General features: G+C 35.6%; 1 protein-coding gene across 1 annotated transcript in view; it reads left to right on the top strand.

Moving 5' to 3' along the window:
• Positions 1-16,998, top strand: part of ITGB8 (integrin subunit beta 8) — a 75,745-nt gene extending 58,747 nt beyond the window's left edge. The window contains exons 8-14 of the mRNA XM_090287128.1: positions 514-603; positions 4,917-5,051; positions 7,579-7,984; positions 10,274-10,499; positions 12,936-13,042; positions 15,957-16,120; positions 16,217-16,998. Coding sequence (XP_090143254.1) covers positions 514-603; positions 4,917-5,051; positions 7,579-7,984; positions 10,274-10,499; positions 12,936-13,042; positions 15,957-16,120; positions 16,217-16,339 — 1,251 coding nt within the window. The 3' untranslated portion in view covers positions 16,340-16,998. The remainder of the gene's footprint in view (positions 1-513; positions 604-4,916; positions 5,052-7,578; positions 7,985-10,273; positions 10,500-12,935; positions 13,043-15,956; positions 16,121-16,216) is intronic.
• The last annotated feature ends 9,701 nt before the right edge of the window (positions 16,999-26,699 follow it).

Raw genomic sequence — 26,699 nt, 5'->3', positions numbered from 1 at the left:
TCTGGTCCAACATGTGATAAATTTCATTCCATGGAATAGTCATTCTGCAAAATGTTTATATATGTTACTCAAGAAAAGAGTTTTGTAATTAAAGAAATGTTGAGAAATGCTGCACTAAGTAATGCTAAATCATTTCTGAATTGCAGGACTTCTCTGAGTCGCTAAGTATAAGAAACCATGTGTAGAAGTTGGCAAACATATCTGCCCTTAGGATCCTTTCATATTTAGAACCTCTTGAAACTGTGTTCCATGGAAGATATTTTGGGAAATGCTGGTGTGTGCTTTGATTGGGTTTCTAGGTCAGCATGTAATTTGTGCATGCACACACACTCTTGCACATACACTACCATTTTAGGTGTAAATGTTTTAGCTGCCCTAGTTGGTTGCATACGTTTTTCTCTTCTCTAATCTCTTCTGTCACCTTTCACAGGTAACTACAAGAATTTTTACTATTTGTTGATTGCTAAACCATTGCATACAACTGCCCTTAAATGTTATTGGTTTGTTTTTTAGGACCTTCTACCCCTCTTGCCTGGCACCATTGCTGGTGAAATAGAATCAAAGGCTGCAAACCTCAATAACTTAGTAGTAGAAGCCTATCAGGTATGTGCATATATATTCCACGTAATTTTTACAATAAACTTTTAACCCCGATTTCTGTGACAAGGTACAAACCAGTGCCCTATCATCTTGAAAGGAGTGGTGGAAAGAACATAACGTTTGGCATTAAGAACCTAATTTAGCCCTGGCTCTTCCACTAACTAGCCATAGGACCGTGGGGAAAGTCCACTTCAGCCGGCTTTGCCCCACTGTGTCTCCCTGACAGTAAGCCTAGCTTAGGCTGCAGGCCACCTAAATCTCCTTCTAAATAAAATATTCTAGGAGTCACCAAATCACAACTATAGAATATACCTTATTACCAAGAAATTTCAGATTTTCCTATGTCATAAAGATAAAGTAAGAAATTCATACTGTTATTTAAAGTGGCAACCTGTCAGGTAAAATGATCTAACTGGGATATAGAGATTACTAAGTGGCCTCTGTTGGGGTTTCCTGGATGAATCACTTGAATATTTAATCAGTTATTTTAGCAGTTTTATAAAACTAGTTTGATTAAAAGAATCGCATTAAGAGATGCAATATTTTATTGATAGTTGTATGCTGTCCTGGCCCTGGCTGGTTTAGCTCAGTGGATTGAGCGTCGGCCTGCGAGCTAAGTGTCGCTGGTTCGATCTTCCAGTCAGGGCACATCAGAGAAGGAAAACTCTGACTCCAAAAAACCTCCGCTGCCTTGCGGCATACCTCTTCAGGGGAAAGGCTAAGGGAGTAAACCCCGACAGAAAATCCAGAGCCGGAGTCCCTAAGGCGGTTTGACGTTGTAGTCAACACCGGCAACTCCTGCGGCGCACCTGAAGCCAAGCTGTATTGACTCCGTCTTTCCCTTGGACCCTTCAGCTGCGAAGAGAGGGGGGGTCTGCTGCATGGGCAACAGCAGACCCTCCATATCACCCTGCCCAGGCTCTGTAGCTTCAGCTTCACTGGAGAGGACACTCCAGCGTCATCGCAAGATGTCGATTCAACACGGGAGGAGACAGATACCGTGTCACTCCCGAGTCGGACTGCACAGCCATTCTCGGCGGTGCAGATGGACTCTTAAGAAGCTACACCATCGTCTCTCGAGACGGACGGCTGCCGCCGCCGCCGTGTATGCTGTCCTCCGTCTGTGAAGAGTGAGTGCCAAATGCCAAGGTTTAAAGAAACATCTGCTGTCCCCATCTAGGCCACTCCTGGAAAGAATTCCGTTAGGATGTTGCGTTCCACACATGACCTCCTCGTTTAATCTGCACAACCAACGTATAAGGCAGGGGATAGTATTCCCATTGTATATTTGTAGAACCCCAAAGAAGCTAAGCAAATTAACCAAAGGTCAAACAACTAACAAGCAGATGAAGCAGGAACAGAACCCAGATCTTCCTTTATGCCAGGACCAGGTGATACCACCTATTTTGGTTTTTATATTTTACATAATCTCCAAAGATGTGCCTTTTCTACCTTGAATTTATGGCGCATTGAGAAAGTCTCACTTCCCAAAATTCTCTGATTCCCTTTCTGACACAGAAGAGTTGACTAGTGGAAATAGCAGCCCAAGCATGAGAGAAGCATCAGGCTTCTCTTCTTATTTTCTCCATGTAACATCTGCCTTCAACTCGGGCACAAAAGGGAAAGACAGAAAGTAGTCACAGGATAGAAAATGAAGGACTTGTTTAAACTTTCTCTTTTTATTTTTCCATATATTTTTTTCATTTTTTATTGTTATTCTGCTCCAGTTGTCCCAATTCTTCCCCCTTTGCCCTCCTCCACCCAGCTGACCCCTCACTCCCACAGTCACTCCCCCACCCCGTTGTCCATGTCCGTGGGTCATTCCTACATGTTCTTTGTCTGGTCCCTTCAAGTTAATCTTGTGAGATGTTTTTAAAAGGAAAATAAATCCTGTAAGGTTTTTGGGGGGACCAGAAAGTTGTTTTATGTCTGCAAATATGTTGAATGAAATAAGGAAGTGCATCTTTAAGTATATTTCTTTCTCACTGTTACAAAGGAACATTAGGATAGGGGGAACTTCTTATCAAAGAAAATCAACTGTGTATATAACATTCCTATCCTTAGTTTGTTCCCAGGAATAATCGGAATAAGGAAGGAGCTCACAGTATTAGAATCCACCTTAGTTTTTATAGTATGAACCCATTTATTACCTCAAACTAGGAATATATGATAAATTGATAAGCTTGCCTGTATGTCAGACTGCACCAGTGAAAAGGGAAACAGCAGCATTTGGTTTTACGTTGCTTATTTGCCTAGGATAGGTATGTGATGCCTCAGTTAATTCCAGTTCTGGTTAACCTTAAACAATGGAAATATACTAGTAAACCCAACAAAACCTTACTCTGGCTGACTAATCTCCTCAAGTTGGGATTCTGTTATTATTTTATATATCTCTATATTTTAAAAGTTATTCTGAAATTTCATTTTGTCTTTATAGTCCAAAAGAAACAATTCATAATTCATTGACAAATATTGAAGAAGAAAAATATTTCGTTCTAACTTTTTATTGTTTGCACTCCTTTTTAAGAATTTAGCACATAGTGAATGTGATTACATTTTATTTTTTAACCTTTACATCAGGACTCCCATTAGAATTAAAATTATATAAAAATCATAACTCTAATAGCAATAGTAATTGAGCTGAAACTGGAAAAAGGAAAAATAAATTACATTGAATAAAAAATAATTATACATTATGGAAAATAGATTCTGCCTCTGTCCCTTTTAGCTATTAAAAGGGAAGCTTAAGCTTGTGTCTGAAGCTTACCTTCTAAATTCTGAAATTGGGCAACATTTTAGTTATTTGTCTTCACACCCTTCTTGAAACACATTAGTATAAAACTAGTTCAACGTTTTAAAAGAAGCAGAATTTCTGAAGGGCAGACTGAGAACACTCAGAATAGAAAGAATTTCCTTCTGATCTGTCAAACCATCACCATATCAACGCCATTTGTATACCATTAGACGTGTTTGTGGTTTGCCAAAATCATTCAATTAAGTGATTACAATGTGTGAGTTCTTTGGGAAATAAAAAGGTGGCTGACCCAGTCTTATCTAACCCAAATAAAATATACTAAGTTGAGGAAGCATCTTGTTTTAAAGATTTACTACTATAATTCCATGATTAATTATTAATTAGCACACATGTCTTTATTGATTATACAATGGAAGAAGAAAAATTAGCAAAAAATTAGAAGCCATTTGAATTTTTTTTTTCCTTCATACCCTGCTATTCACTCTCTTTCCTTGGGTACATTTGTCTTCCTTTGTTTACTTTGTTTACAAGTACATATGAAGGACTTCTGCATGTGGCAGATCCTTCATTTTAGGAAATGAAATGCAAGCAGATCTACGCTATATATTTAATGTAGCTAGAATTTTATTTATTTAATTATTATTGAATTTTTCAAGATGACAGTGGTTAATAAAATTATATAGGTCTAAGGTATACAGTTCTATAACACATCATCTGTATATTGTATTGTGTTTTCACCATACAAGTCTCCTTTCATCACCATTTATCTCTCCTTTACCCCCTTAAGGCAATTACCATACTATTGTCTGTGTCCATGATTGTAATAGAAGAAATTAGTGTATGCCTAATACATGATAGGCATTACATACATGGTTTTTGAAGGACTGCATAAATGAGTGGATGGTTTTCTGTTCAGTAAGGGGCTCTATTTCAGTGTTAATAATTGGAACAGATTAGATATTCAAAAGCAAGCTTCAGGAACTTGGAAAAAACACTATTCAATTCATAGAGAATTTATAGGACCATATTTGGCAGGTAATCCTTATGCCTACTGTATAGAGATAACCCCCATAAATTTCCTTTCAGTTCTGTATCAATAAGGTATTTTAGCTTTCATGAAACTGAAATATTCCTTTAACAGCTGTAAATGTGAGAAGCATGTTTCAGATTTGAAGCTATCAAGATTTACTCTCTTTGATGATCCATGTTCTCAAAGTTTTATTTAAGTTTTATCACAGAATATAAATGCTTTTGGATTTAAATGATTATTTTTGTTAACACAGGCTGAGTGAGATTTATCTTTGAAGTGATCAAAATGCAAGAAATGCATGGAAACGTGTTTAAAAATAGAGCAATTAAATGCAGATAGTCTAATCTTTCAGTGTTTTGTATGTATTTCAAATATAATTGGGTCATCATATGGAAATGCTGTTTTTATTCATCTTTTTACAGAGACAGAATCTTTTAGTTCAACCTAGAATGATTTAATAAAATTAACACTGTGTCGTTACTTACATTTGATACTGCTAGAGTATAAAATTGTAAAATGATGTCTCTGCAGAAACTTATTTCAGAAGTGAAAGTTCAAGTGGAAAACCAGGTGAAAGGCATCTATGTAAACATTACTGCCATCTGTCCAGATGGGACCAGGAAGCCAGGCCCAGAAGGATGCAGCAATGTGACAAGCAATGACGAAGTATGTGGGTGTGCGTTGTTCCCATTTCCAGTCAACTAAGTTGTTTGCCATGCCTCCCCACAGAAAATCAAACCACTCTGGGAAACCTTACTTACTTCTGACTCCAAGGATCTTACACTTCAAAGTAACTTTTATTGTCTCTCTTCAAAGTTCCCACTTGTTTTAACTTCACTGATGGTTCTCTCAAACTCTCAAGTTAAAATAAATATATCGTATTAAATACTTACAATGACATTATCTTTAAGCTTAGGTGACACCGCCATTATATACTAGGAAATCACATCTCCTCAAATAAGTAGTGTCTATACTTATGATGGTGATGTTACCTTTTGATCTCAAATCTGAAAATTCTCAGAGCAGATGTGAAACCGAAGGTTACTAAGCCACAGAGAAGAATGAGAGTGATGGAGCAGTTGATAAAGACTAAAAATTCCAAGATCTGTCACATTGTGATTTTCCCAATCTACTCATAATGATCTAGCAGGAGGTAGGGAAATTTGTTAAAACAATAAAAAAGAAGTGTCATCATTTAACTAAAAAAGGATGAAATGTGGAAAAAAGAGGCCCAGATTATAGTAGCATCAGGAAACAGGATCAGAGGAGATAGGGATTCTCCTGGGACCAGCACAATAGAGAGGAAACACAGGGGACAAAAATGCTTTTCAAGGGAATTCTTCTGGGATGAAGTGATTTTCAGTGAGTCATTTACCTCTCGAGACATCGGTTACCCCATATTTAAATAAAAGCTTGGACTAGAAGATTTATAATCCCTTTTGTTTCTATCAATTAGGCTATATGATATTATTAATTATTTTAATGTCACAATAAAGATAAAAAGAACAAGAGCTATTGAAAAAGATAAAAAGGTCCTAAGATCCTAAGATTGAATAAATTAGAATCTTCCTTTTTCTTTAGCTTGAATATATTTTTCCCTCTTGGTAAATTTAGTATCTGCAGGTAGTATAGGTGCACCAACAAGTTGTATATTTTAAATTAATCATTGCTAGTTTTGAGTTCTGTAGGCTCCACCATAATTACTCCTTGGATTTTGTTCAAAAAAACATTATATATAAACTTACAAAATACATATTTGATGTCCATTGAATATAAAGAAAACTTTATGATAACAGAAAAAAAGGACTAAGGTAGTTTCTGAGAAAGGGTTACTTTCTTAGAAGTAGTTCTTTCTTTCAAAATCTGTTTTGGCAGAATGCATTTCCTTACTTCTTACATTTTTTTTCTTTTTCTTTGTCTATATCCTTTTATTCCCCTCACTTTCAACAAGTACTATAAACAGTTTGACTATCAGGAAGAGTAATATGACCTCTTAATTATATAAACCCTACATTTAGCTCTACTTTTAATTTGGCAATGACCACATTATTGTACGCATCTGTTAATCATTAACATTCTTAAAGAGAAAAAAAAATATTTCAAATACAACACCAACTGTATTGATTTTCATGTCATAAGACTGATTCTCATTTCTAATACATTATGTAATATATAAGGCTAAACTTAAAACTTTCATAGTATTACATGTATAGATACAAATACAAATATATTTGTGATGGGCTTTTGGTTTGGGATATACAGTTATATAGATATCTATCCATATATGTATCTATATTTCGGTCTGTCTACAGTCCAAACTAAAAGTCTAGCACAAATTATTTCAAATCGTAATGGATTTCAGTCTAATATGGAAAAAAACATATTCTCTTATTTGCCAAAGTACCTGAAGATCATAAGGTAGGTTAACAAATATAAACAGACACATTAAATTTATCATGTGCAAAATACAAATAGAGAAAAAGGACAAATTTTGCAGAAGAAGGAAATTCTGTCATTTCATGAGGAAAACAAGTCCTACCAGCCCAGATTCGTAGTTCTGGGCTGACCTCTCCACTGAGATAAATGTGTGACCTTGTATTGAGATCAGAAGTTCTGAGGGTGAGAAGCACAGTTATTTTTCCCTTAAGTCAGAGAAAACCTCATGTTTCCCTCCATTAATACCATATGTAAATTAAAATTTAACTCTGAAACTTTGCTTGATCCCCTAGAAAACAGAAACAAAATTAAAATTGTTCATTTGAACACCCCATTTCAGCGGTTCAAAGCAGTAGAAGCCCTTTAGTTTATTTGACCTATCCCCAGTATCAAATATTCAGTCACCCCCCATTTTAAGAACCAAATCCAGAAACTGATCTAAGCTAAGTAATCAATTGAGGGCATAAATTAATCATCAAAACTAGAATAGACACTTCAAATAGTCTTTGACCCCCTATACATTTAATGGTATAAGCAAGTAATAGTCATTGCATCCTTTAACTTTCTAGTTAATTAATTAGAAAATAAATGAAATTAAAAAGGGATGTTACATCTACATATGAGATTACATGTGTAATTTATAAACACTGAGTTCTGTGAGATGGAATATTGATTCAAAATATCATTAACAAATATAATACTGGTAATAAAAATAATCAAGACATATATGTTTTCTTCCTCCCTGCCCTAAATTTAGGTTCTTTTCAATGTAACAATTATGATGAAAAAATGTGATGTCACAGGAGGAAAGAGCTATGCAATAATCAAACCTATTGGTTTCAATGAAACCACTAAAATTCACATACACAGAAACTGCAGCTGTCAGTGTGATGACAGCAGAGGACCTAAAAGAAAGTGTGTAGATGAAACTTTTCTAGATTCCAAGTGTTTGCAGTGTGATGAGAATAAATGTCATTTTGATGAAGATCAATTACCTTCTGAGAGTTGCAAGTCACACAAGGATCAACCTGTTTGCAGCGGTCGAGGAGTTTGTATCTGTGGGAAATGTTTGTGTCACAAAATTAAGCTTGGAAAAGTATATGGAAAATACTGTGAAAAGGATGACTTTTCTTGTCCATATCACCATGGAAATCTGTGTGCTGGTGAGTAGAAATATATAAATATATACATGCAGTTTTTACAAGTGACTATTAAACCAGATATGTGTTAAAAGTATCTTTAAATCACATCTTCATAATTACTAACCCTGAATCTGAATTTAGTATTCAAAGTTTCAAAGTCCGTGAAATTAGGGCATAGCAACAGATTTATACCACATGACCCTGATATTTACATTTTAAATAATTTTATACAGTGAATACTTAAAAATAAAAACCAAACATTAACTGTTATTCTCAAGTATGCCTTGACCTTCTGAAGATATGCACCAGAAAAGGAAATTACTGATGTTGTCTGGCAGCTTTCTATAATCAGAGTATTCTTCTAGAAGGATCTGATTCATTCTCATAAGTGGTCACTCCCTCCAGCTTGCTCAGAAGACAGTGAACTATAAAAATATACTTTTCATTCATTGGAAAATTCTTAATGCATTACTATAGATGATATTAAAATTTTGCAGTAATTTAAATCTCTCCAGTTTGTTTTTGTAATAATACCAGACACAAAATTATCAAAAGATAACATTCTTCAAAAAAATACTGGTTTCATTAGTAATCTAGAAGATTAGTCCTAGAGGCCACACACAGACCAAATTTTAAAACAAAAACATGTAATTTTTTTTTTTTTTTTTTTTGGCTAATTCATTTTACTGCCACCTAGAGGTTAGAATCCAGAAAATCAGTACCATTTAAAAATACAAATCATTGTTTTTAAATGAATTAATTTTTCTGTAACAATGTGCTAGTCACTTACTGTTAAAACACCTTTTTAGTGTTTGCATTTGGTAAATATCAGTTAAATTATTGATAAATATTTCACTGTCATAAGCATATGGAAAGTAAAAACTATAAAATAAATTTTGTATTCTTGTGTAAGCTAAAAATTTGCCTTATATCATAAATATGTGATGGAAAATTGATTTTTTATTCTATTATATACACAAAATATTTTATATTTTAAATATTTGTTCAGTTCAACCTGCTATCATGGGTAGAATGGATTATAGAGGACTTCAGAACAAACCAGTAATTGCTAATCTTTTAGAGCTAATCCTGTTTGGGACAGGGAGAAGAAAAAGTTCTAAGATCATTTCCCACAGCTGTCAATATCTCAAAGAAGTTTGAAATACATTGAAAATCCCAGTCTCTGCTTTGAGAATCTGCTTCGAATTATTTGTGTATAAATTATAAGTGCAAACTGTAGGCTGACAAGCATTTTCGTCACTAGTCTCCTTTGAGAATAAAAACACATGTTCCCAGGTCAGCTGCCTGGGGTGAGTCGTACTACCCGCTTACGGGGAACAGGGTCTGGCAGGCGTTTGTCCGGCCTGGACCCCACAAGCTTTACACTTAGCAAACTGGGCCCTTCCAACAGTAGACTCCAGGGAACAGTTACTTTGTGAGGTGCTCTGCAATAAAGGCAGGAGGAAGGAAGTCAGGGAAGGAGGGAGGGAGGGTAGGAAGGATGGAAGAAGTCTGTGGCTAAATAAATAAGCTTGAGAGGCACTAATAAACCCTGTAAAATGTGCCCCCTCTAGTTCACATTATCATGTTAAATTTCGGACACTTCCACAGTCTAAAATCCATTCACTATATATAACCAGTGTTTTTCCTCAACTTATCTGTCTTCATTAATGCCTCCAACAGCCCCCCCATATACACGCATCTACCCCCTCACTTGCTCTCGTTACCCTGTAATAATGCGCAGCATACTTTGACAGGCCCTGCCACCCTGCTAACGAATGTCCTAAAGATGTGAAAGCATTCGTTTGACTTCCCTGGAGATCTTATCTTTAAACATGGCACTCACAGAACTAAGGGTTTGCCTCACTGACCTTCAAATTGATCCCAGGCCTTGGCAATAAGGAGAGAAAGAGAGAATAAATTATGGAAGCTATTAATCAGATAATCCTGTTTTCAAGTCAGGCAATTAACATGACTTCAGCCTTTGTAGTTTCTTTATATTTGTGTTTTTAATTTCAAACTGAACGTATAGTGACCTTCCAGTAGCCGGGCAGGCACTGCGGTGAGGCAGACTTCATTCACACTTGCCAGCACAATAGCATCAGGAGATTAGCTACAGCAGAACAGCCTTGAAAGTAGACACTGCTACGTCCTGGCATTGTTTGTGTCAGACAAACAGCAAACGATGCTGTTTCCATTCACTCGACTGTCAGTGTGTTTCCATGGAGATGGGAGGGGAATTCCCGTTTGGAAATGCTGCACAAAGCCGGTGGCCCCAGTAACTTAGGTCCTGGAGTGTCTCTGTTGCAGGGCACGGAGAGTGTGAAGCGGGCAGATGCCAGTGCTTCAGTGGCTGGGAAGGAGACCGGTGCCAGTGCCCGTCCGCATCAGCCCAGCACTGCATCAATGCCAAGGGCCAAGTGTGCAGTGGGAGAGGCACGTGTGTGTGCGGCAGGTGCGAGTGCACCGATCCCAGGAGCATCGGCCGCTTCTGTGAACACTGTCCCACGTGCCACGCAGCCTGCAATGAAAACTGGTAGGTGGTCGCTGACTCCACACGTGCATAAAACTGTTCCTTCATAACAGCTATGTCCGTCCTCTTCGATTCTGCCTTCCATAATCTTAGAAGTGCTGGATCTTCTCATCCAAATAAATTGTTATCATCATGCTAAAAAAAGAACTGAATGGGGTATTTGGGAATTTTAAGACTTAGATTCCAATCTTTGGCCACTAGATAGCTGTGGAAGTATCAGACTGTATCCAGGCAATTACTGCCTTAGCTTTTGTGAATTAGGTTTGTTTTTTTTTTTTTTTTAAGAATAATAGTATTCCTAAGGGTTCATTGGGGTTTTGCCAGCTTCATTGATATATAATTGGCATATAACCTTGTGCAAGTTTAAGGTTTACAGTGTGATGATTTAGAGGCTGCATGCCCAGCTTACTATTAATTAGTTGTTTGATCTAGGGCAAGTTATTGAAATTCTCTGAGAATTTTCTGAGAATATTCTCTCTGAATATTTCTGGTATAAAAGTAAGAGAATAATAATAATACCGTGCTATAGCTCTGTTAAATAACTAAACTAGATGTTCCATGTAAAAAAAGAAAACCCAAAACTTTGTACTTAGTACACAGTTATCATATAATGGAAAAAAATGTTAGCTATCATCATTGTTTTATTTTTATTAAAGATAAAAATGGTGGTGGTTATGAAGCACTATAGAAGTAAACGATGGATAAATAAAAGGGGATATGTTAAATGAAGTAGCATTGTTTTGTGCCCATGATTGATTTTCCAGTAACAGTTTGAGTCCTGCTCAAACAAAGACCATTACTGTAAACATCACTGTGCCTTCCAATTTGTTTTATTCAAATTTTTATGACCTTCATTTCCTTGGATTGGTAGCTCAAGGAAAAATTTTTAAGTATGCACTGCAAATTATGTAACTCTCTTAGAAATACAGTTCTTAAACATAACAGTAGAGATGAGCTGTGTAGTCATTGATTGCTAAAGTTTTATAATAACATCTAAATATTAATCTTCTAAAATATCTATGCTATTTGTGTGGGAGGTGAGCATACTATTTATTTGCTATAGATTTTCCTCTCAAGATAGAAAAGTCACGTTTTAAGTTTTATTTTTTGATTACAGTTTACATTCAATATTATTTTGTATTAGTTTCAGGTGTACAGCATAGTGATTAGACAATCATAGACTTTACAGAGGGCCCCCTGATATTTCCAGCATGCATCTGGCACCATACACAGTTATTACAATATTATTGACTATATTCCCTGTGCTGTACTTTACTTACATCCCTATGACTGCTTTGTAGCTACCGATCTGTACTTCTTAATCCCTTCATTTTCTTCCCCAGTCCCCCAACTCCCCTCCCCTCTGGCAACAATGAGTCTGTTCTCTGCATCTATGGGTCTGTTTCTACTTCGTTTGTTTGTTTTGTTCTTTAGTTTCCACATATTAGTGAAATCATGTCTTTCTCTGATTTATTTCATTTAGAAAAGGCTCTACGCTCTGGGACAGAAATCAGTTGCATTTTTATACGCCAATAATGAACTGTCAGAAAGGGAAATTAAGGAACAGTCCCATTTACCATTACATCAATAAAAATAAAAATAAAATACCTAGGGATAAATTTAACCAAGGAGGTATAAGAGACCTGTACTCAAAAAAGTATGACACTCAGGGGAGAAACTGAAGAACACACAGATATTCCCTGCTCATGGACAGGAAGAGTTAACATTATTAAAACAGCCATACTACTCAAAGCAATCTACAGATTCAGTGCGATTCCTGTCAAAATACCAAAGTTCATTTTTCACAGAACTAGAACAAATAACCCAAAAATGTTTAGGAAACCCCAAAAACTGCAAATAGCCACAACAATCTTGAGAGACAAGAATGAAGTCAGGGGTATCATGCTACCAGATATCAAACTATACTAAAAGGCTATGGTAATCAAAACAGCACAGTATTGGCATAAAAACAGATGCAGAACAGAACAAACTAGAGAGTCCAGAAAAAAATCCACATGCATATGGTCAATTAATATATGACAGAGGGGGTAAGAGCACACAATGAGTTAAACAAAGTCTATTCAATAAACGCTGAAACTAGGCCACCTTCTCCCACCATATACAAGAATAAACATAAAATGTATTAAAATGCTCACATGTAGGGCTCGAAACCATAAAATCCTAGAAGAAAACATATGCAGAAAAATCATTATTTTGATTTTATATGTTATTAAACTATCTTAAATGGTTAGAAACTAACTTTGCCATGGTATTAAATTCAGCCAAGATTACAAATAAGTAATGGTTTCTTTCCCAGTTTCACAAGGCTGCTGTACCAAAGCAGTATTCTATTTTATTTTATTTTATTTCTTGTAGAAAATACTACAGGCTACAGCCTTTTTAAAGATTGCATGTTTTCACTTCTGTTTCCCCTTATAGGAATTGTGTGCAATGCCTTCACCCCCACAATCTGTCTCAAGCTATACTTGATCGGTGTAAATCCTCATGTGCTTTCACGGAACAACATTATGCGGACCAAACATCAGGTAAACCAAAGCTTAATAATCAAAACACTGAAAAAAGTATCTGTAGAGAATCATGTTCCCCAAAAGGGTCCTAATCAGCCATCCTAAAGAATGGACTAACTGCTTCAGTGTGTGCAATCTCCCACAGATGTCACTCTATAAAACCAGCTGAGTATTTTGCCATGGTCGGCTGAATTGTTAGATCTCCCATCTCGACTACCCAGCTAAATTCCCATGCTGTGCACCTCCATGGAAGTACAGCAAATTTATTTTCTAAAGAGGCCTCCGTGAGTCAAGGAGTTTCCTATACAGAATCCATTTCACCATAAGAGACAATATCTATGCAGCCATAGTATCTTTCGTAATCCAAACTGGCTTCGGTTATAACCTTCTTTATGTCAAACATTTCCATGTTTCAGGTGATGCCAAAAACTTCTAAGTAGCAACAATCTGTTTTTACCATATGCATAACTTCGAAAGGGCCATTCCTTCATGGGACTTTTTACTCTGATATCAATAAAATTTAGTGTGAATGATTATAAAGGGGGCACAAAGGAAAGGGTATGGAACTTTTAGTCTGAAGACCTTGGCTTAAGACATGTCCCTTGATACTATCAACCTCTTACAATATTTCCCTGAGCCTCAGTTTTTTCCTCTGTAAAGTGGAGACGGCAACACCAATCTCAAAGTTGTGTAAGACTAAATGAGCCAGTGAACGTGAAAGAATTATGTAAATTTTAAAATGACACATAAATGAGAGAAATATGTGAAAGCAGTGTTCAAAGACCATTTCATCGGAAGCCAAAAGCCAGCACTCAGCCTTGCTCAGGTGTAAGGTGTTAAAATACACATGAACTTGAAATTAAGCTTGAAATTATGTCTTCACTGAAAACATTCTTACTGCTACTATTATTTCTAACCTCTCTTCCAACCTGTAAAAATAATTCCAACTTTTAGAGAGAGCGCACAAAAAATAAACTTTCTCCAGAGTTTAGTTTCTTTCTTCCTTCACATCCATACTGACTTTAGCCCATAATGAATTTGGCTCTGAAATGAGCTCATGTGCTGCCAGCTGCGGCTGTAGCAATCACTCCAGAAAGCCAAGTGCCTTTTCTAATAAATAGAGCCCTTACTGTCAACATGTCATTTATTATGTTAAGTAAATAAACCTACTGTGACCTAAGTGTAGTTACAAAAAGTATGCCATTAAAGCTCCTTAGAAAAAGCTCTTGCTTGACCTAAACTAAGAAGATAGTCATGACCAGGGCACGCAGACTTGGGCCCTGAAAATGTCCTCTATCCTAGCCTGTTAGAAATATTTGTAAAATGTATCAGTAGCTAGGGGACTCCCCTCCTCTTCACAACTATTGTGCAAGGAGAAGGAAAGGGCATTTGTTAGCCACCTCTATTATCTATCCACTCAATCACACTGAAAGGGTGTTCTTTGCTCTTTCTGGCTGAGCTTCTATTAGGCAAGAAGCCAGTAAGTGGGATCAAGCCATGTGCCCCCTCTAAGGATCTTAGCTGATTGAGTAGTTCTCAGTCAGCCAAGGGAAATGACAGTCTATCAGGATAAAAGGCATGCATGTCACAAACTTTAAAGTTGCTGTGAAAGACTCCTAGGGTGTCACCTTTGGATAGAGCATCTCTGGGTATGAGACCTGTAACAAAGGAAAACTTGCACGTTGTGTTTGGGGCTTCTATTCCAATTAGTAGTCCTCCAGCCTATCTTTAACCTTTCTTTCAAGGAATCTCATCATGGACCAAAAGAAAACTGGGCTCTGTCTTCCCACTTGGAGAGGAGCCCTTGCCCTTATTACTGAGTTCTTGGTGTATTCAGGAGCATGCTTGATCATCCCTGGTAATTCAGACACAAATCACCCATGACTTGGGTGCTTGCTCTTCTAAATCTTGGCAAGACCGCTCCTGAAAGGCCTTCTCAGGGAGACCTTCAGACATTTAGATAAAGTCCCCAAAGGCTGGAAAATAGGCAAAAAAAATACATGCCTCTTTAGGCCAGGAGGTAATTTTTTGAGTCTGGAACAGCTGGTAAGTTCTGTGGAATACTTGCCTATTGTGCAACCATGTTCCTCTTAGATTTGGATAATACCTCTGGCAGCCACAGAGTCTGTAGATTTTCCAGCTAGAGTTTGCCAAAAGTCTAGTGCTCAAATAGAGACCTAGCATGCCCCTCCTCTTAGTACAGAATAGCCTTTTCCAGCTAGCAATTATTTATTCTTGACAAAAGGCAAGTGAAATAATTAGATGCAAAATAGTAATAAGAATAGTAAAAAGTAAATAAATAAAAATTGAGGAAAGAGATTTGTGTACTGTCCTGAAATGGACACTCCGATTTCCTGGAGAAGCTATGTGTAATAATCACAAAAAGTTGCGCTGCAATTTCATAGGAAATATTTATTCCTTTGTTAGTGTAGGGCTGATTTTAGCTTCTGCAAATGTTTATTTTCCATTACTGGTGCGCAACAAATGAAGAGTAAGCACAACAAGAGAAACATAAGCTAATAAGTAGAGCTGTTGAATACTTTTTAAATCCTATTTTCCACTAGTGATCAAGGGTATATACCGCAAAAACTGTCCCTCTTTCTGCAATGGATACAGTTATATCTGTTTAAAGGCTTTGGACACATTCTAGTTAATACTACTACAGAATCAAGCTGCAGAAAAATACTCATTAAATACCTTAATTGTGATTATTCTACAAAGAAGAGTTTTATGTTGAAATATTTTAATAATATGTAATAAAAATTCAAGTTACTCTTTGAATCAATAGTAATGGCACTTCTCTTTTTCAAAATGTAAATCTGCAAATATCTCTGGTCCTATTAATTGAGATGGTAAATACTGTTTACTTGTTGGAATCCTTTGATTTCCTCATTCCAGTTTTTAACGCATTTATTTGTTTGCTTCATTACAGAATGCTTCTCTAGCCCAAGCTACTTGAGGATATTTTTCATCATTTTCATAGTTACATTCTTGATCGGGTTGCTTAAAGTCCTTATTATTAGACAGGTGATATTACAATGGAATAGTAATAAAATAAAGTCCTCAGCAGATTACAGGGTGTCAGCCTCAAAAAAGGTCAGTGAATTCTAAAAAAGAATTACTATCAGTACGTCATTGTCCACTTCCCATATTGACGTCCTTAATTAATGATCATATTTCTTCTCCATCAAGGACAAGTTGATTCTGCAAAGTGTTTGCACAAGAACAGTAACCTACCGACGTGAGAAACCCGAAGAAATAAAAATGGATATCAGCAAATTAAATGCTCATGAAACTTTCAGGTGCAACTTCTAAAAAGATAAAAAGTACTTTATAGGAAACTGGATTTTTAATAATTGCTCCTAAAAAATTATAGTTGTAGAAGTCACAAGAGGAGACAAATTCTTCTGGATCATGCTAGTTGCTAGTTTTCATGCGAATGAAGACCGACAAGCATCCTCATCGTCGTGTGACTCGCATCGCTGCTGACTTTTTCAGAGAAAAATATGTCTTACTACTGTTTGAGACTAGTGTCATGGTAGCACTTTACTGTAATATATAACTTATTTAGATCAGCATAGAATGTAGATCATCTGAAGAGCACTGATTACACTTTACAGGTACCTGCCATTCCTACACTTCCCGGAGAGACATGATGTTTTTGAGGTAGTTTTGGCATCGTGTTGCTGCAAAGGTACAGTGATTCCTGCATGGAACATGCAAATGAGAAATATAATAAGGAGTTTTACTAATGTTGCCAAACACTTCAACATTTGGCAGTGAATAGACCAGAATAGCTAGATGAATAAATGGTTAGTATTTCACTCATTGAAGGGTTGAACAGATAAAGCCTTAATCTTGAGGGATGTTGCTTTTGAAACTGTAGTTCTATGCATGTGTGTTTGTTTTCTTCTTTTTACAAGATGGATACTAATTCCAACCTTCTCTCCTCGTTGCTTTTAGTTTGGTTTTCTTTCTTACAGGATACGTTTATATATATATATATATATATATATATATGTCACAGATGACTGGATTAAATAAGTGCTAAGTTACTACTGCCATAAAAACTTAATAATACAATGTCACTTTATTAGAATACTGGTTTTAAAAGCTGAATGTTTAATATGGGACACTGTAAAGTAACATCAAAATTTGAACAGCTTCCTTATTTGCAGATGTGGAGTTTTAGCTCTTCTTACCTGGTAAACTGGATGGACTGTTTCACCATTTCATTTGTCTAATCATCAGGTTAAAATTCACAAGATATTTAGAAACTCTGCCTCAAGCAAAGTGCCACACTTTTGACTGAGCTTTCTCAGATATTAGCATTTTTCAAATTAAAAGCTATATTAAGCTGTATTATTTTTGCCTTCCCATGAAGCCGATGGACATGCTTTCTCTGTACCACCTCAACACCCCCCTGCCAGAATTCTAAAAGTATGCAATTGGAGGAAGATAGACATTATCTTAGAAATAAGCTAATTCATCCTTTTATTTAGTCAGAGAATCAAGGCTCAGAAGGTTTAAATGATTGCTCAAAAACCACCCCAGTGATGAAGTGGCAGCATTCGAAGAAAACGTCTCTTATTGCCAGACTAGTGTTCACTGCACAGTGTCATGCTACCTCTTAAATCTTTAAAATATCTAATTGGCAAGTGTTTTTAAACGTGATTTACTGAAGTCTTAAGTATATGAGCATGAGAAAATGTCAAAGCAAAGCAAAAAAAAAAAAAAAGAGTCATGCAAACTGAATTGGCCGTGATTGGCTCCCAATCTTTCCTGCTAAATCAGCTTCTAAGCACTAACTACAGGGAAATCCACTCATGCCTCACTCTGCGTGAACGGCATTCCTAGAATTATGCAGAGTTCAACCTGAGAGGCTGATAGAGGGCATAGCTTTTGTCTTCCGCAATGGAAAGCTTCACAATTACCATAGCCCTACAGACTTAGTCTGATTCTATTGGCTAGAAGTCCAATAGTCCTGTTTGTGATACAGAGCTTTGCCTATGACAACAATGTCTTCTTATAACATCCCAGATTTGCTGTCTTCCAGCACTTGAATTAATCGCTAGATATTTGCATTTCAATAGAGACTAACCACCACTACCCCAACCCATATTCTACCCTAAAGAGCATTTTAAAACATATAGTAAGTTGTTCTGGAGTCAACAAACACAGCAGCTCCCTTAGCTGTCCCTTACAGCCAAGCAGTTATGACTCTTAGTTGAACTTTATTTCCTTCTCCAAATGAGAGACTGGGGACATTGAGGTAATTCAATACTGTGACTCACTTATGTAAGATACCCTTGACCCCTAAGGATAACGTAAAAATCGTATTTTGCAATCTGCCTGTCACACATAGCATCCTTTTTAAAAGGAAGATAAATGGATACCTGACAGACCCCCAAAAGGAAAAAATGGGAAAAATCCCTTTATTAAAACACTGACAATTAAAAAATGAGTATTATGATGTATATAAACTAATTTCCATGTGGAATGAATTATCCAAAAGAGCAAGATAAAATGAAACCCTTAAAAGTCCAGGGTTTATATTTTTTATACTCTCACTAGTTTGCACTAATTTATAATTAACTGAGGCTGTTGTCACAGGAAGGGACAGACTTCCTGATGGGCAGTTCAATGCTGGATGATGACTGAAGTTATGCTTGTAATGTGCTTTCTTTTTTTACTTAAAAATCTAATTCTGAAATATTTTAGAGCTTATATTTTACTTGAATAATTGGTATGTTCCTGTACAGTGTTTTGTGAGAAGAGAATTAATATTTGACTAGTTAGAATTAATTAAAAGTAAGGGAAAACAGGGTATTCTTAGATTAAATACTATTTGTAAATAAAGCCTATTTTCACTATGTCTAGAGGAGACTTTTGAGATTCACTGATAGTAGACACATTAATGAGTATTAAGTGGTTAACAAAGTGAATAACTTGAACACTTTTGGTACGACAGCATTTCTGTGCCCTTAATTATGTAATGACTTAGAAATGTGCTATACATACACTACAAATAATTGTGTGCATTTTATTTCTCTGAGGACATCTTTTCACTGCAGTGTACATGGATTTATATGCATTTGATAGCTTTTAAAAAATGTGTTAATATTTATGAAGTCATAGATATTCTCTGCAAGACTTAAGAAATTCACTAAAAATCTGATTATGTCCTAAATGTTCAATATAGCTTTGGTTAATAAAGAGTAAAAAAGCTTGAGTTAAACAAAATAGATTTTTTTCTGCAGGTAAATTTTTCAAAAATCAAAATTAAAATCAGTGCATGAATCAGATACAACACGTCACTAAAGAATAAATTCCAAATATTTCTTAATATATACTTAATCTCCATTGAAGATATTTCTATGTATGACAACAGGCATCTGTGAGACACTGAAATATTTTTATGATGTACTATGAAAATTTTTCTCCATAGAATTATATTCCTCCAGGTACCTGGTACAGCAAATTAGATTCAATGGCTTTTACTTCCTTTCCTTACTCCTGTTTTTTTCTACTCAGTTTTCCTAAGGGATTACAGTAAAACTTCAGACCCCAAAAGCCTAATTGGGAAAAATAACCAAATGTAATGGTATAATAAAGTTCTTCATTTCCAAATATCTCTTAATGATTTTAAAACTCATTTGAATCTATGGACCTAAACAAAGACAAATCCATTTAAAACTAAGAATTTTAAATTTTCACAACTGTTAAGAGATATAGTTTTAAAGTATTTGAGACATTATTTTAATAAAAGTTTCAAGTGAAATACAGCTACTTGGGAGTTCAGGCATGTGCATATTGTATTTTGTTTTATTTGTTCTTAGTATTTATTTTATATGACCTTATCAATATTGACCTTAAAAAATTCATTTCATGAAATGCAAATTGAAATATATTTCTTTAAAAAAAAACATAGAACTAGCTTTTAGATCATTTCCCTTTTCTTTTGTGATTCCTCTACATAAAATTGACTATGGGTAACTGATTATACATGTTCATATTTCAGTGACTCTGAGACATCTGCTTTTTCAACATAACATTGAAATTGTGCTGTATCTTATGATTGTTGGCATGTTAGATGCAGTGTTGAAAGTTGTGCTTGAATAAATACTACACTAATTAATTTTTAACTAAGTGTTCATGGATATAGGGACAATCCTTTCTTACAAATATTTGAGAAGTCATTCATGATAACTTATGAGCAGGTGTTCAGTACAACTGAATCACATACAGTTCAACATGGACCCTAACTGTCTGATTATGAGCTCACACCCTACAGACCTTGAGGTCACAAAAGCTTTCAGCCTCCCGTTTATGCCAGTGGCTATGATTTCTGCAAAGCCTACTTAACTGACAAGAATGAGTGTTAACAACATTTTATTCTTTCTATTCCTTTGTAAAGAATATTTTTATATCATGATCTTGCAGTTAAACAGAACTAAGTGGAAGACTATTACATATAACCACCATAATTAGATTTTGCAGCATCTTGCATGTGTTAATTCAGTGACAGGAGAAAAACATGACTGTCACGGAAGAACTTTCTCTTTGAGCTCTTCTACATTTTTATCTTCTTTAACATTTCTGTTCTTTTGGTTGATTTGTTTTTCTTTGGCTCTGATAAATTTATCTTCAAGCTCATGTAATAAGTATCATAAAACTGCATATTTAAGTTATTTTAATTATATGAAACAATGGGGCAGCTGTTAATAAAATACCTAACAGTAACAACACTACACTTTTATCTACCTGAAGTACTCTCCTGTGTAAATTTTTCTTTGTAAGCTAACGCTATTAATCAGGTTTCTGACCTCTACAACCTACTTCAGTTAAAATTATTTAACACAACAATTTTAAAAAATAAAAAACTGAAGTCACCAGGAAGGAAAATGTGATTTATATAAAGAACTTTTACCAACTTTACACTGTACTACAGATAAATGTGATTTTGATAAGAATTCCACACAATGACAAGTATGGTACATAAATTTTATTAAGAAAATTGAACATAAAGTATTTCAATTCTAAATTATAAGAAAATGTAAATGTGCACATATTAATATAGAAATTCATTTTGTGTATATTTAACATAACTTTAAAACTATTTCACGTTTACCAACTACTTCATTTTTGAACCTCTGAAAAAATTTTAGAAATGGTTTTAAATTATCATTAATGTAACCTTATTTGTTTCATTTAACAAGTCTTTGTAAAAAAAATTCTAACATATTGTGTATTTTTAAATTAAAATATTTGATTATAAAATAGCTCTGAGAAACAAATTCTTGTTAAACAAGTTTCTTTTTACTTCTCGCTTTGAATTATACATAAAATTAAATCTTCTTAAAGGACACAGAAGATGGGGGATATGACAATTTCATATAATACACTATGAAGCTGTTCAAATAATTCTGATTGACTACTAACTGCTGTATTATGTATTTATTAAAGAGCTGACACTGTAGTTGTGAGATGTCTATTTTTCTAACAGAGCTTATAATAGTTATGACAAGGCATTTAATTAATTCATCGTCTGTTTAAAAGTAGGTATTAATCACTATATAATTTTGTTTTAAAATAAAAATGTAAAAATCTAAGAATTCTCCTTTATTTACCATTGTGTTCTACATGACCCTCAGAACAGCCAGACAACAGCACATTGTCACATGAGAAAATGTAATAACATTCATATGTTATCATTGGTAGAGGAAATTGCTTAATCCCAAAAACTATTTCTAGAAAGTTGTAGGGCCCATGACAAAGATGTGAGGCCATCCTAACTGCTCTATTCCCTTTTTTTTTTTTTTTTTTTTGCTTTTTAAAAGTTTATTTTACATTTTACATTTTCTCAAAAAAAAACAAACAAACAAACAAACAAAAAAGGCCGGGAGGTGCCTAACCCCGTGGGTCCTAGACCATGACTACACGCGCGTGGAGGGACATGCCTGGCACGCGTCTGCTGTATTATGTCTTTATTGATGGGAAGAGGTGCGCCTTTGTTTTCTTTACTGAAAACAAATACAGGTTCATTAATTGCCTCATGCATATAAGTGATTGGCTAGTCTAGAGATTCTCGTTTTCAGAAGGGAGGGTAGTACAGATAGAAGACAACAATGACAGTGTGCGTGTCATGTGTCATTATATGTTGTTACTGAAATACTTAGGTTTTTAAAATTTCAAATCATCAATCACTTGTAGGAGGGTTCCCGTTGATTAGCTGCAGTGTCTGCAGTTCATTACAAGGGGAGGGGCTGGTGGTGTTGCGTGCTGTGTTTCCTCTGTTTTTAATACCTGGTTTTGTGCATACCTAACTGTTCTCTCTCGTTGTTTAGAGACTGGATTATTTTTCCTGAGAAGTGCTTAATCTGTGTTTTTTCACTTTGACTCAGTAGTCTCCACTCACGGGTGATTTGGCTTTAGAGAGCATCTCAGATGGAAACTGTTTTCTATACAAGCATATAGTTAGGGATTTTGTAAACTCAAATTGCCATCTACGGAATAAAAATAGACAAAATCATTTACATACAGTTCAGTGTATGAAGAATAACATTGCACTAATGTGGAAATCACTGCCAGAGATGGTCCATTCTTAATTTGTTACTATTTGGGCACAATCCCAACACGGTTCCGGTTTGGAATTACAGTACTTAATAGAGGGAATGGGAAATGCATATGCCCGTGCCTAAATTTTTTCTAGCTTTAATCTGTATTATGTCTATTCCCTTTTGATTGCTCCCCAATGATGGAAGCAGAATGAACACCCTAATTACAAAGAACTGAAAAAGTAGCTAAAATACAAATCAGGCTTTTTCTACCAGCCAGAGACTTCTATCAGCACCTTCATAAGATATAACATGTCCATAAACTTCAATCACACATTCTCTTAGAGCCATATTTAAACTATTGAAATTTATGATGAGATTTTTTCTTTATTTAACCTAGGGCGGAGAGTAAAGCAGATGAAGGGAAATATTAAAATTTAAATAAGATATGTAGGCAGATCCCCTGTCCTTTAGAAGTTCTAACAGTTTGAAGGAAAGGCATATGTAACAAATCTATAGATAGAAGAGTTGCTCTAGAGAGACCAGAGGGAAGCTCAGAGGAGCTCTCACAAGGTCTTTATTTTTGAGAATTCATCCCAGTTGGGTGTGAATTACAGTCCTTCAGGATCTGAATCCTGATTTTATTATGAATATTACCTTCACTTCCCCTTTATTAAACGTACCCACCAGCTGAGTTTCTATAGAGCCCACAGCTGAGATTTAACTTCCCAGACTCCTTTGCAGCTAAATGTGATTACAGAACTAAATGTTCGTCATTGGGATGGGAGTTGGTCATCTGGATGCAACCCCAGATTTCACTTCCTTTTTCTCTCTTTTTGTTGGCTTGGACAACTAGAGCAGCTGTCTTAGCAAAAGAAGCTCTGTGCTAAAATTGTCAGTGCTTCCCTTTCAGCCATCAAATGTTCACCTCAAGACATCCATGGTAGGAAGACTTTTTTTTTTTTTTAGCTAAACCACTGCATTTGATGTTCTATCAGATAATGTATGTTATTTATATAATTGTCTCACTGAAGTCTTAGCAATACTCAATACCACGTACCTGAACTTTTCAAATGAGAAAAATGAGGCACAGAGAGGTTAGGAGCCTTGTATGAATGCATGCAGCCAGCAAGTGGTCAAGGGACAATTCATACCCAGATCTGTTTTACTCTCCATAAATGAGTGATCATACATTATGAAAGGATAGATTTCACCAGTTTAACTAGTTTCATTATGTTCCCCTTTCCCCCACCAAAGAAACATGTGCAATAAAGAAAGCTGAGGAGCTAATACAGGTGTACGAATACTACATAGGACAGAGTAAACAGATCTTTTTTAAAAATGGAAAACAAAATGCTAAGTGCACTCAGAGGTTTGAGTTAGACTGCAGCAGGTCCATGAAAGATGGTGTTTGGCTGAGGCCTTGGGGGAAAAGTGAATGGGGACATGCTGAAAGGTGAAGTCAAGGAGAGCTAGGAAAATGGTGAAGCAGAAAAGAGTGGGGATTCCATCCAAGAACAATGAAGTCTTGTTGAGATAAAACATTGGATAATGAAAGGCAAGAACCTACAGGTCCTAAGTTATGGAGAGCTTGAGTTCCAGGCTAAGAAGTTTCAACTTTAGTTATTAGGAAAAAGCAAGCCCAGAAGTTCTTGCACAGAAAAGTGGTATTACTGAAATTATATATGGTCTGGCACATATTTCCATAAACTGAATATAATTTTTATATAAACATTGATGTTATACCCTCTAATACTAAATGTAAATGATATTTAATACTATTAAATAGTTAGTGCTACTAAATGCAACTTAATACTAAATTTAAATACTATTTAGTTACTAGAGTATAAAAAAATTGGAAGTATATAAAGGCAGAAAATAATTCAAAACCTCACTCCCTAATAGCAATCACTTTCAAATGTAGGCATATTTTCTTTGTATTCTATTATGTACTTTTACAACGTTTAATGTGCTGATGATGCATATTAACTGTAAAACATCCTAAAATACATACCAGTCCAATCCAACCACCTAGAATTGACCATTGCCATAAATAGCTAGTTATCTAACTAGATAGACAGAGATGTTTGTAACTAATAAACAAATATGCTACAAATAGTCTGGTATATTTTTTCTTCAAAAACATTTCAAACATTTTGCATGCCAAGAATTTAAACAATCATTTTAATAGGTGGATAATAGCCCATCCTTGAATGTACCACAATCATAGCTCTTAATTTTATTAAGAAAAAGAATGAGCAGGATGTGATACCATATACAAAAGATGGTTAACAACTTCAGTATTTAACAAAAGAGGATTGGTTAAATAAATTGTTCTCTGAATGGAAGAGATTCATGTTTATAATTGAAAAGGAGCCAATGTAGAGAGAAATGTTTATGTTGGGAAGGTTTGGATATGGGGATGTTTCAAATTGTGACAAAGAAAAGTCAGTCCAATGAGCTTGGAGAATTTTTATGAGGAAGTAAAGATCTAGACAAAAGTACCAAATGATGAAATATTAGCCCTGGCTGCAAGAAAACTGTGAGAGAATTTGGGGACTGGCTAGGTACAGGTGATAAGAAGTTAGACAAGAGAATGCTAATGCCAACTCTGAAAAACACTAGAAGCTTCTATCCAAATTGGATAAAACTCCCAATCTAGTCTCACACACCACATTGTTCTTGCCAATCCATGATTTTTAGACTAAATTCTAACTTCATCAAAACATTTGGCCAGACAAAACTAAAGCTGTGAATTTTTAAAACTATGTCAATGATCATGCTTTCAATATTATCAAAATAAACCTCTAAAAGATACAATATCTCCTTTTCATCTAGTTCTTTATGTATGATTATTTTTATCATAATTAAAAGCAGTGGTGAGCTGCACGGGGTGGGGGGGGATGGGAACATCTGTAATAGTGTCAACAATAAAAATAAAGTTAAAAAATAGCACCTTGGCTTTCAACTTGATGATCCTTTAGTGCTTTGTTGGATTGGTATATTATTCAGTACTTAGGACCTGGTGCTGTTTAGATTTCTTCCAATGAATCGCCTTAGGTCTAAAAAAAATTCCCAGACTATAGTAATGAAAGAGAAACTCTATTGGGCTTTGCCATTCTCTATGCTGTTTTTCCACTGTTATGACTACAAAATACATGCTAACCATCACTAAAGTCATGAGAAACAATTACCCACTTAAGAAAATCTTAATTTACCAGTAACAAAATTTTTTTCTACATTTTCCTGTATTAAATTCGAGATAAGCCATAAGTACATGGTAGTCCCCAGACCTGAGCCATCAGCGTCACGTGAAAACTTGTTAGAAATGAAGACTTTTGGTCTCTACCCCAAATCTTCTGAAACAGAAACTCTGGGAATGGAGCCCTGTGATCTGTGCTTTAACACACTCTCTTCATTCATTTTAATGTCTGCAGTCTGAGAATCATGTACATAAAAAATAAAATCTAGCATCAGGAGACCAGAGATAGATTATGCTCACCAGGGCACTTAGGCCAGCACCCAGGGCAGGCACTCAAGCAGGTGTTGAGTGAGTCAAAGATGTTCTCTCTTCTATGACCCCCTCAGACAGGTCCCTAAGAAAATGTCGTGCTCAAGATGTGTCTGTATTTGTTATAGTTAAAATCAAAGTAATAAAATAATTCTCTGCATAAGTTTAAAAAATAAGGCTGACTTCAGTTACTTTTTATAACAAGATTAACATCTCATATGTAGAGGCCTACATTAAATACTTTTACTATCCACAGGCAAGCCTCATTTTTCTGTCACTGAAACCCACCCTAGTCTTAGGAAAAGCTAAATGCATATAGATTTGTGTGTGTGTGTGTGTGTGTGCGTGTGTGTGCGCGCGCTTGCGCGCGCGCGTGTGTGTGTGAAACAGTTGGAGGATCTCCACCACAGCCCTAGGGAAATGCCTAACGTGGTGCGTGGAGGTTCATCTTAGTCAGAGGACTAAACTTTCTCTTCATACTCTCATCTCCACCAAACTATCCAACTTCTCTCCGCCCTCCCTCAAAGACACTTAAAACTGTCTAGGTCTGTTGTTTGTCTTCAGGGAACGCAAGTGGGACAGTCACACCGAGGACAGCTGAGCACAG

The sequence above is a fragment of the Furipterus horrens genome, unplaced genomic scaffold, assembly GCF_987537825.1.
Source record: "Furipterus horrens unplaced genomic scaffold, mFurHor1.1.pri manual_scaffold_9, whole genome shotgun sequence".
NCBI classification, from domain to species: domain Eukaryota; kingdom Metazoa; phylum Chordata; class Mammalia; order Chiroptera; family Furipteridae; genus Furipterus; species Furipterus horrens.
The sequence above is the reverse complement of the archived record's forward strand: the minus strand, read 5'-3'. Positions and strand labels throughout refer to the sequence as shown.